This window comes from Bidens hawaiensis, unplaced genomic scaffold (assembly GCF_021521415.1).
Source record: "Bidens hawaiensis isolate Kalapana, Puna unplaced genomic scaffold, B.hawaiensis_p1.1 tig00017162_1, whole genome shotgun sequence".
Taxonomy (NCBI): Eukaryota; Viridiplantae; Streptophyta; class Magnoliopsida; order Asterales; family Asteraceae; genus Bidens; species Bidens hawaiensis.
This window is the reverse complement of record NW_027492597.1, coordinates 368,404-380,813: the sequence shown is the minus strand read 5'-3', so window position 1 is coordinate 380,813 and position 12,410 is coordinate 368,404. Positions and strand designations below refer to the sequence as shown.

At 36.1% G+C, this 12,410-nt stretch overlaps 1 protein-coding gene across 1 annotated transcript; it reads left to right on the top strand.

Moving 5' to 3' along the window:
* The first annotated feature begins 6,853 nt into the window (after positions 1-6,853).
* LOC143553283 (receptor-like serine/threonine-protein kinase SD1-8) lies at positions 6,854-11,827 on the top strand. Its single transcript, XM_077043305.1, has 7 exons — positions 6,854-7,814; positions 7,924-8,079; positions 8,328-8,479; positions 9,234-9,444; positions 9,710-9,947; positions 10,510-10,660; positions 11,032-11,827. The coding sequence occupies exons 1-7, from the start codon at positions 6,854-6,856 to the stop codon at positions 11,332-11,334; spliced, it is 2,172 nt and encodes a 723-aa protein (XP_076899420.1). The 3' UTR covers positions 11,335-11,827.
* The last annotated feature ends 583 nt before the right edge of the window (positions 11,828-12,410 follow it).

Sequence of the window (12,410 nt, the reverse complement as noted above, 5' to 3'; positions counted from 1 at the left end):
GCCACCTCGGCCGCCACCACCTCCCAGCTTTGCTAACCCAAAATAGTGTGAGTTATTCTGATGTCATATCATTATTACCTGAACCATATAACATAATGATGCATGTATTCATATTTTACAGGTAAAAGATCTCATGTTGTGCGCCTTCCTGAATGCGAAGGGAAGGAGTCACAAGGCGGTGGCCGAAAGATGGTCGCCTCCTCGAAGGGCGCTAAGAAGAGGCCCCTAGAGGAGGAGGATGACGATGATATTGTCATCTCAAATGTGCCATTTGGTCAGCCGCTATGTCGTCCGCGACAATTCTGGATAAGTCCGGGACTGTCGTGGACACAAATTTACTCACAACCGCCAGTAGCCAAGTTGTTGAAGGCATTGTGTTGCCTTCAGTCTTTCAGCCTGGAACTGTTGTGGATACCATGGTGTCCCATGGTTCCTCGATTGGTTCCGTCGTGAATGCTGGAGCGTTCACTGTCCCACACCACGCGGGGTTCACGGTAGTGGACGATGACAAGGAAGAGAAGGAGGTTCTTCTCTTCAATAAGCCCCGATTTGGCGAGTTCGTGAAGCTAAGTGGTCAGGTTAAGTCTCTAGGTATTTAAGCTAAGTCCACCTCTTGCATTTTACTTGGTCTTACTCTTGTTTGCTATATACATAGGCGCAGAAGGCGCTCCCGGAGCAGAAGGGACAAACCGAAGTTGTGGTGCTAGCCGGTGTATCCTTGGCGGCTAGCGCGGCGGCGGTTTGTTCGCCTATGATGACGAGTGTGGGTGACTCGTCTGAAGCCTTGCCCGTTGTTCAATCGGTGACTTTGCTGATGGCGATGGGTGTGGTTGGCCCGTCTGAGGCTGAAACCATTATGGCGTCGCTCAGTCCAAATTTAGTAAATGCATAGTTTAAATACGAAAGAAACAAAGTATATATTTTTCATCATCTATAAACAGTCGAAGTGCGTAATTATATTATACTGATGCAATATACGTTGTTCTGAATACAGCTATGAGATCGGTACCATACAGAAACTGAAAAAAATTACATTGAATAGCGTACTTGTTATGAAGGTGCAACACTTCGGCACCGGTAGTGCAATAATACAGAAAAATGGTATAGAAACCAAAAACTATAGAATTAATGCATGTACCATATTTTTTTGTTCGGTATTAGTACTCAGTAAAACATGTTGATCTGATATTAAAAAATACCTTTTTTTGATAGCAACTCTATTTTTAATAAAATTTATATTGAAATGTTAAGTAAAATAAATAAATACAACTGTGTATTTAGTATGCACGTTGCGGCGGAGATTGTATTATTTATATGGCTTGATTGCAAATAAAAATTCATGTTGAAATGCAAATAAAATTGTCAGGTTTCGAAAACAAATTCACGTTGAAATATAAATAAGAAATTATAAGGCTTGGTTTTGAAGACAAACAAGTGTCGAAATATAAATAAAACGACTCGGTTTCAGTTTCAACGAAAATTTCACATCATAACGTAAATGAATAAGAAATTACAAATATATAGTTTACGTCTGTATCAGCTTATTAGGTCGAGCAAGTTCGGATTACAGGTCAGAACCGGTTCAAGTCAAAATGGGTTCGGGTCATAACGAAATCTAAGCAAAATAAGACCAGGTTAAAATGGGTTTGATGTGCTAGAAACAGACAATTAAATATTAACTACACTAAATAAGTAATAAAAACTAGACTTAAGACTCAACTACACAAAACACCGACAAGTGAACCGATCAATTGTACTAAAGCTAAGTAAGTCCGGAATATCGAACTCACATGACTCTATAAATTACGTTAATTAACTAATTAGACTCGACTTACGACACGACTATTTATTATAGATGTTTTAAGGGGTTTTTTAAACTAAGATTAAGCTACGAAATTAAATAAACAAGTAAACGAGAAAACAAGCAATTAATCACGAGATCGAAACCAATCCGAGAAGGAATCTACCTAGGTAAGAATCCCATGAATCAACAATCATCAAGCAATGGACAAATAACATGATTATGGAAACTGATTTCTAAACTTATTCATCTAACAAACCCTAAGGACCATTGACTGAATCAAACGAAATCCCAAAGAATGAATATTAGATTATTAAGCAATCAGTTATATTGACTTCCTTACGGTTATTAAATAGGGTTAATTAATAGTATCTAAAGCAAGCAATCTCACGAAACACTAAACCCTAGATAACTTGATAAACTAACATGACATCATGAACATGGATCAACACAATAAGCAAGAATATTGTCACTATCTATCCTAGCATGCAATTGACCAAGACACATGAATAACTCCTCACCTTACAGCTTTTGGAATTTAGCAAAGCATTTAAAATCCTAATCAACGATTAACATGCTTTTATGATCTAATAGGCCTATTCAACCATAATAATCAAAACACCAAGTAATGATTAAACATGAACCCTAATATCTAAAGAACACAATCAATAAAAAGCAAGATCCATGTGAAGCAATAATTAATAATCAATCAAGATAATAAATACTTATACGCATCATGAAAGAAAAATCAAGTCTTTTACTATTAAAATAACGAAACCATAATCAAAACATTAGTCCAAAGCAAGAATCATGCATCAAACATGTTCATCAAACCTAGGTAGACATGAAGTCTAGCCTAGAATCATTATTAAAAACAATCCTAAACAAGTCTTAAAAACAAAGAGGAAAGACATGACAAATAATGAACAAGGAACGAAAGTTAGAGCGATAAAACCCTTTGCAATTGATCCTTGAACACCCGGATGAAAGCTCTCTCGATCCTCCTTAGTTCCTTGCTTCAAATCACCTTCAAATCCTTGGAAAACCTCTTGAAATCGGCTGCCAAAAACTTCGAATCGGATTGGTTATAAAGATGTATATATAGAACGCATAATGGGCTTGGCTTGCAAAATTTGGCAGCCCAGAAGGCCTAGGCGCCCGGTGGCAGCCTTGGCCCCTAGCCTTAGCGCGGCGCCCTCCATGGGTGGATTTCGGATTTTTTTATTATTTCTTGTTAAATCTTTGCCCAATCTTTGATTGATCTTTCTTGAACTCCAAGTAACACTTAGAATCTTCTAGAACTTGTTTCCCTTGCTTCTCCAAGCCATCATCTACATGACAACAAATAAAAAATCTAAGTGAAACAATCACGTAACCAATGATGAACAAAACGAATATAAACTTCGCATGAAAAGATAGAAAGAATTAAGTTTAACATGCAAGACATCAAAAGAGTTAAAACACGATAAATATATAAAACTTGACTCAAAACTTTAGTTAATAAAAGATGAACGAAACATGAACTAAACCGAACTCAAAGCATTAAATAAACAAAACTTTACAAGGGATTCAAGATGTATAAATAGATTATTAGGGTCCAGTACCCTCCATCCTCGGATATTATTAGGGTCCGGTCTCCCTTCATCCTCGGATATTATTAGGGTCCGATCTCCCTTCATCCTCAGATATTATTAGGGTACGGTCTCCCTTCATCCTCGGATATTAATAGGGTCTGGTACCCTCCATCCTCGGATATTATTAGGGTCCGGTCACCCTTTCTTCCATACCTGTTCTTATTTACTTTCCTTGACAGTACGTGCAATCTCCGAAGAGTGTTCAAGCACCATCAACATATCATACATACATTATTCATACTTACCTCATTCATACATCACACATATCAATCATATCATTAACTACCAGCTGACGGTACATGCAATATCCGAAGATCGTTCACGCACCGTCAAGCAATTATCAATCATAAATCATACAAGACATACACTTACCACTTAAGGTAAGTGTATTGACTATCACGTCGAGTATGCACACAGCCCCGAAAACATAACAAGGAAGTGGGGCTAGAAACTCACCTGAACTCGGTTACGTTCACCGTTAATCGTTATTCCCTTCTTGAGCTATGCACGACTAACTGTATAATAATAATTATACGTATCAATAAACTATCACTACACATATCGTCTTTCTAGTTTAATTAATACCCTCAACGAACGGGAGTCCGGAGCAGCGCCCCTGGCAGCGGGGTTCTAGGATTTTAAGTTAGGATTTTAACAGTCTTAACACATTTTCCATTAGGGTTTTAAATTATCATCTAATTCGCTAACTCATTTCTTATAACGAATTAAGCCTAATTCGTTAACCAATTCGTTATCTTTTGATCTGTTTCGTTAACTGATTCGTCATCTGATTAGCATCTGATTCGTCATCTGAACCTGACTTAATTCGTTAACCAGTTCGCTATCCCAGTTGGTTAGCCTAATTCGCTAACTGACGTAGCGAATTGGATGAGCTAATTCGCTATCTTCTCCGCTAACGAATTACCTCTAATTCGTTAACTTTCCGTTAACGAATTAGGGTTAGGTCAGGGAATGTCAGAACATTCCCTGACATCCCTTAACCTCGTACACACTTTTCCTCCGCCGCCGCCGGAAAACCGCGGATTCGCCAGAAAAACGAGTTTTAACTCGTTTTTCTCCGTTTTTCGCCCCGTTCGATCCAGATCTGAGCTAGGGTGATCCCTAAACTCATCGTAGGTTCGGTTTATACCCGATTCGATCCGGATCTCGTGACTTAAACGGTTTAATGGTGTCGGCTCGTCGTTTCGTGACTATATCTACGGGTTTAAGCTCATACACTATCATTACCTTGGATCGGGATCGGTTTTCCTTCTATGTTTCGGCTAGAGAGAGAGAGAGAGAGAGCTTAAGTGTGTGTTTTGGGAGGTGTATGAAATATGTGTGAAATGAAATTAAATTGGTATTACTGGTTTATATAATTATGGATCATGGGCTTAAGCCCATGATCTTTTCCTTTTTCCTTCATAACCCAAGTCCATAACCTAATTCCATTTAGCCCAACACTAGCCCAACTCATACTAACTCATGCTTTAGTTTATTAACCGAGACCCGAAAAACGGGATGTTACATTAAAATGAGTCGAGAGTCGCTTTAGAAAAAAATATCATCCACCTCAACCCAACGCCGTGTTAAAATGTGTCGACATTTAAAAAAAATATTCACCCTACCACAACCCCTCCATCGGGTTAAAATTACCCCCCACCCGCACCCACCACCCCCACCCTATCCTACTCCCTACTCCACCAATGGGTTAAATTTAATCGTTTACCTACCCCCTAGGTTAAAATTAGTTGTTTTAGAAAAAGGAAAATATAAAAAATAAAAATAAAACATCATCCACCCTATCCCCACCCTCTCTGGTTAAATGAGTCGTTTTAGAAAGAAAAAATATCCGGCTTGCCCCACCCTCGTGTTAAAATGGTCGTTAGTGCGCTAATCTGTTTATATCTTCTTTTTTTAAGTTAAGAAGTTTTATACTCCGTAATAGTTATCTTTTGACCATTTGACTAAATTAGGTACACAATTTGAACTGTTGACTACTTTAAGTCGACCATTTTGACACTTTGAATTGTTTAATGTGACTGATTTTGACACGTAGACTAACTTGACGTGACTCAAATCAACCTGTACAGCAACGGAGCAACCCGTTTTTACCACCTATATCTGTACCAATATTGAACGAAAATAACCCAGACAAGCAACTTTTAATGACTATAATGAAACAAAAAAGATTCTTTCGGTGATCAATCAAAAGCAAGCACAATAAACCAAATAGAGTAAAAATATAAGCCCCTGAGCCCCATATCATTTATTATAGTTTGTTACTTGGTAAATGTAAAATAGCTTGATTAATCCAAACAAAACACCCAATTGTCATATTTTATTATTAGTATTATTATTTTTTAACAAAAGGATCCAAACACATATTTTAAATAATATAATGACTTTTAACACATTCAAACAGGAGTTGGTAAATTGAGGCTCCGGTTCCATGAAAAAGCGCTGTTAGTTTCAAACTAGGATAACTCCTAGTTGAATCTTTGAGTTATTTTTTGCAGAATATATGGACCAAAAATAAGACAAATGGAAAACGTCAAATAGAGTTAATGCATGACAAATATGTTGCTGTCACTTTGGTAAACTATTCTATCCTTTAATGACTGGCGGGATTCTTTAATGCGTAAAATTTTCATCCGCAACTGAGCCGATGAGTCTTTAGCTACTAGAACCGGGTTGGTCTGGCTTTGCAGGCCGCGGATGTGACTCTTTGGCATGTGAACTAGAAGACTCATGCATGGTTGATTAATTTGATATATATGTATCAGGCTCATATGGTTATTCCCAGTTACTAAAGAGGTGTATACTTGTATATGACTTGTATGTATTTTTCGTACCTGACAACATACCAGAGTGTCAGATTTGTACGTCGTTGGCCATTTTTTATACGAGTCGTATGACCCATTGCGAGTGGTATATCGGATCCGAGTAATATATGCTTATACAAGTAGTATAGAATGGTTAGCATAGGTCTACACGAGTGGTATAGGAGTTGCATAAGCCTATACTGCATAAGCCTATAGACTCGTACATTTTAAAATAAAAAAATTTATTTTCAAACTTAATAATATTTATATATATATTTCTTTATAATAAACTAATTAAAATGAACAAATACGAATCAAAAGTAATAACATTGTTATATCTCACTGACATTCAAATAAGTTCAATATCAAATCTCATATAAACAACAAGATGACCGATCAATCGCTAAATTTTCACATTTTTTCACAGATTTGTTGTCAGAGAAACATAATGGAGTATTAATGATGTCGATTAAAATAAAAAATAAAGTTGTTCATTATTCACTTACACCAGCATCTATGAGTCTTATACAAATAAAGATAATTATAAGAATATAAAAAAGTTGTTAGTATTCTCTCGATTGTCTACATGATTAATGAATAAAGATAATTCTTCATCGTTTCATCGTTTCATACCCGTCGCGAGTGGTTTAACTCCAGTTCTGAAGCTATTAGATACAGGTAATCTTGTGATTAGAGATGACGGAAGAAACAAAACCATCTTCTGGGAAAGCTTTGATTTTCCAACTGATACACTTTTGCCAGATATAAAGTTGGGTTGGAAGTTGGATGTCGGATTGCAAAGGATCATTCGGTCCTGGAATAGCAGCGATGATCCCTCGGAAGGTGAGTACTTGTTTAGCCTGGATCCACCAGAAGCACCGCAGTTGGTTTTACGAAGTGGTTCACGAAAATTGTTCAGATGGGGTCCGTTTGATGGGAGCTCATTTAGTGGCAGCACTACAGCAGCGAATCCCTTGTTAAAAACTATGTTTGTTTACAACTCTGAAGAGGTCTACTTTAAATATGAGATCTTGGATGAGTCAATTTTATCTAGACTTGTGATTTCACATATGGGTTTAATTCAGTATTATACATGGAAAGTTAACATCAGTAAAGAATGGAACCTGTTGGTAACATTCGACAGTGATCCTTGTGATAACTATGCAAGTTGTGGGCATTATGGGATCTGCTATTCATTAAGTAGTTGCAAGTGTTTGAGTGGATTTACTCCTGATTCACCGCGGGATTGGGGTTTGTTTAGTTATTCAGGTGGATGTAGGAGGAAACATGAACTGAACTGTGGTCATGGTGATGGATTTGTGAAATATGGCGCCTTGAAGTTGCCTGATAATCCGATTGTTTGGGGAAATTACACTAATCATGTATGTGAAGCCCAATGTTTGAAAAATTGTAGTTGTATGGCTTATGCTAATGTTGATGTTTACGGGAATGGCAGCAAATGTGTGGTTTGGATTGGTGATTTGGTTGATTTGAAGAACTTTCCCGATGGCGGGGATCAGCAGATTTTCATTCGAATGGCGCACGCTGAATTACGTATGTTATCTTTACTTTTTTTATTCACATATAATTCTGGATTCTGCATTCTTGCATTTTTCAAAGCTTTACATGTCATTTTAAATTTTGGTTTATTGAATTTGTTAAGAGTCTATTGCTAATGCTAAGAGGAAACGCGCAACAGTAAAAATCGTGAGTGTAATAAGCATTATTGTCGTACTACTTCTATCCGGTGGTGTCATATGGTACCTTGGTAGGATAGTCCGGCATAGAAGACATGACAAAATAGTGCGGAGCTCTAAAGGTACTATTGCAATCCACTCTGTTAGCATATATAGCTATAGTTACATTTTGTTGAAACCAAAACTTTCTAACTGACTAATTACTATGATTTGTTTTGAGGATAGTCTACAATAACACTTTTCTTTTTGCTCTCTTCAAAATAATAAACACTACAGGCTCTTTATTTCAAGCAGATAATATCAGTGTTTAATTTTCTTTTATTTCACTATTCATAGACTTGCATCTGCTTATAGTGTAACTGTGTGACAGCTCAACAAAGTGGGAGTTTTCGATATGTCGAAGATGATCAAGACTCTGGATTTCAATTACCTCTTTATGATCTTGAAACGATTTTTCTTGCCTGTAACGACTTTTCAGAAAGAAACAAGATTGGACAAGGCGGTTTCGGTTCTGTCTATAGGGTAATTCTTCACGAAGCATTTGTTTGTAGAACTGTTGAATAAAAGAGTTAAAGAGGTTCAATGAATGTCACTACTAAATTTAACCAGTTACTTTATAACTAAATAATCTATATTCATCTATTTGATGAGTGGTAAATGATAGTTCTAAAATGTAGCAACTCTAACAGAGGGAGATTCAATTCGTCATAGAGCGGCAAACATTTGGAGAACAAAAGTAACCACACTTTGACTCTTACTTCTCATATCTATCTTTCCCTACATAAATTATGACCATCCCTCTTTCTCATCCAATTCATGATCAAAGTGATCTGACCGCTCAACAGAGTTCTTTTTGTTCTTCAGTTATTTGTGGGTCCTTGATGAACCTTCCCCTGCTATATAAATTGGCTAATTTTGTTCCTTCTAAGTATTAATCCCTCTGTCCTGGTCAAAGTGTCTTAGTTTGAAAAACACAAAGTTTAAGGTAGATTAAATTATTGTTTTTTTTTTGCTTACCAAATGACAATAATGCCCTTGGAAATTGGGTCCATCAATATTATTAATGTTAGTTGTGTGTGTTTAAGGGTAAACTTGGAAATTAGCTAATAAATTTTGAAAGTTGACATTTGTAATGTGACAAATAAAAAAAGAAATGTTGTCACTTTAATGGGATGGAGGGAATACCATGTAAAGAATTGTGTTTTATCATATGAACTTGAGCAAGTGGCTGCTATAGTGCTAATTATTTTTTGTGGATCACTTTCTTATGATGCAGGGTGTATTGGCGAATGGACAAGAGATAGCAGTTAAAAGGCTTGTAGAAAAGTCGATACACGGTGTTGAAGAATTAAAGAATGAAATTATTTTGATTGCAAAGTTGCAGCATCAAAACCTTGTTAAGCTCAAAGGTTGCTTCATTGAAGGGGAAGAAACAATGTTAATCTACGAGTATTTGCCCAATAAAAGCTTAAACAACTTCATTTATGGTACATACCTCTCCCTCCCCCTAAAATATGATGTTAAGTTTGATTTTGAATATCAATATTTCAGTAAGTAGAAATCATTTAGTGTCATGGACCAAGAAGTATGCATCTTGTGTGATCTTGTGAAGGCGTGCTGGGTGCTTCTATCACCTGTCCTGTCATCATGTGCATCAATAAATCAATCGCATTATTCGTTTATTAAGTATTCGATTTTCATGATAATGACCTACATATTCTTTTTTCTTAACTTGGTTCTTTGCACAAACAGATAAACCTACACGAAAACAACTTACATGGAGAAAGCGATACCACATCATTAAGGGTATCGCACGAGGTTTACTTTATCTTCATCAAGATTCAAGGTTGCGAATCATCCACAGAGATCTCAAAACTAGTAACATCTTACTAGATAGCGAACTGAATCCAAAAATTTCAAACTTTGGCATTGCTCATATATTTGGAACAGATCAAATACAAGAAATGACAAAGAGAATCATAGGAACCTAGTAAGCTACCTTTCTAATGATCAATTTCATTTGGCTCTATTGCACTTTACTCTGGAGCTAGAATATAGATGTTAATTAATCAAATCATCTATTTAAATAATTTAATTTAGGGAGAATTACCAAAATAGACATTATTTCCCACCTTTTTGCTAATAAAGGCAAGGACTTTAAGCCCTTAAAATTAGACGTATCCAAACCAACCAATAATGCAATGCCAAATAAGCTTACCAGGCTAAGGATGTTAGACTTTATCTGGAATAAAAAAAAACCTTGAAAAGTACAATGGCGTCCACAAAAACAACCAATCAAATTAATATACATGTAAAGTGTAGACTAAATTTTAGTCGACGATTAAAAGCAGGGGCTAAATCTTGGCCTCCTTAGTTATTAGGTGATGCCTGATTTGGTTATTTTTATGATTTTCCCTTTAATCTATATCACCTCTATGTAAAAATTGCAACCAGTCGATCTGGTGTTGTACTCTGGTTAACAAGGTTAAATCTTTCTAATCGGAGCCAATTGCTGCCAGATTTATGTTGTGTATCTCTTTCTATTGATGCAGCGGCTACATGTCTCCAGAATATGCAATGAATGGTCATTATTCTGTGAAATCAGATGTTTATAGCTTTGGTGTTATTGTGCTGGAAATTATAAGCGGCTACAAGAACTGGGCATTTCACCATCCTGATCATGATCTTAACCTCCTAGGACATGTAAGTTCTCTACACAACTAATCTATTTACATTGACTATTCCATTCTGAGTTGCTCCTAAAGCTGGTTCAATACACCAAACTAAATCAAACGGTCCAACAATCGACCAAACAAGCCCAATCGGTTCATTCCTCATGGTATATACACGCAAACAACAAAAGTTATTTATAATGCATGAAATAAAAAGTAAGACATTAAAATTAATCGCAACCTTATTAATATATACTTGAATTATCGATGTGTTGCTTAGTACTGTATATCCTTGATTCCTTGTTATAATGTTTGGATCCATTGATGATCATACAAATGTTGAGACATATGCATTTGCTTTTTTATTGAGCTTGCTAAGTGTTGCTAGAATGTTTGGCTCAGGCATGGATGCTTTGGAACAGAAGACAACCATTGGAGATACTCGACCCTGTTGTACAAGATCCGTCTTATGGTAATCACATTATAAGATGTGTTCATGTTGCTCTTTTGTGTGTGCAACAATATCCGGAAGATAGGCCAAAAATGTCTACAGTATATGCCATATTAAGTTATGAGAACATTGACCTACCCGAACCAAAGGAACCAGGTTTTTGCAAGGAAAGTTATACAAAGAAGTTTGATACATCAACTAGTGATTCAACTACAGCTAATGAAGTAACTATGACTACATTGGGTGGACGTTAGCGTACGTTATGCATGTGTATTTATCTTGGTGTGCACTTTTAACTTGTACCATAATATCTAGGTCCGAAGTTCATATATATGTTGCCTGCAACATATTGGTGTTGTCATGTTTATAGAACTTTCTACATAAGAAACATATTTTTTTAATGGCAACAACTTAATATTCTGGTGTCCCAGCCTAGGAGATTTGAATTCACAACGTAAGGAGTTGGAAAGATCTATTCAAACTTGGCATTGGCACAAAAATTAAACCATTTTTGCGTTACTTGATACAAAAAAGTAAGTTAGAAAAAAAAACAACCGTAATCTATCATATTATTCAACTAGTGTAATATACATGATTCTAACTAGAAAACTGGATGTTATCGCACTATCCTCTTATATATGAGTAAACAAAGTAAAAGAGGTAAATATGTATATGAAGAATTCCCAAGAAAACTACTCAGCTGGGACAGTACGATCCACTACTACATAAATGAGCAAAAGCGACCAAAAATTGCGACCAACTAGAATGGTCGCAAAGTTAGCGATCAAACAAAATCAGTCACAAAATAACCGATTGAGATCGTTAGGTTGCATATATAGCAACCAAAATTGTTTATACTGTCTCTAGTTCTAAAAAATAAAATAAAAACATAATAAAACAGCATTCGTAGATCTACCGACCAAATTTGTTAGGTTGCAAAATTAGCAACGATAATAAAATCAGTCGCAAAATTAGCAACCGAATTATTTTGGTCGTTAATCGGTCGCAAGTTTATCGACCGAAATTGTTTTGGTTGTAAAACAACAATAAAAGAAAGAAAATGATGTGGCCTCAAAAACGGTTGTAAAATTACTGACCAAAATTGCTCGGTCGCAAATATAGCCGCCATTTTTTAAAACTGAGAAAAAAAATGGAAAGTTATGTTCACCGCAAAAGACCATAGATATAACTACCAAAATTGTTTCGGTTGCTAATTCGGTTGCTAACCTAACAAACTTATTAAAAAAAAGAAAAAACAAAGAGCGGGCACAAGACGGTTGCAAAACGGTAACAAATATAGCGACGCCTAATGTAGTTGTGGTCGCAAATA

Bases quoted from the DNA above. Each gene is read 5' to 3' on its own strand.
- LOC143553283 (XM_077043305.1), top strand. From the start codon at position 6,854: ATGAATAAAGATAATTCTTCATCGTTTCATCGTTTCATACCCGTCGCG. The intron at 9,445-9,709 runs GTACATACCTCT...TTGCACAAACAG, and splicing joins CTTAAACAACTTCATTTATG to ATAAACCTACACGAAAACAA. The intron at 9,948-10,509 runs GTAAGCTACCTT...CTATTGATGCAG, and splicing joins AAGAGAATCATAGGAACCTA to CGGCTACATGTCTCCAGAAT.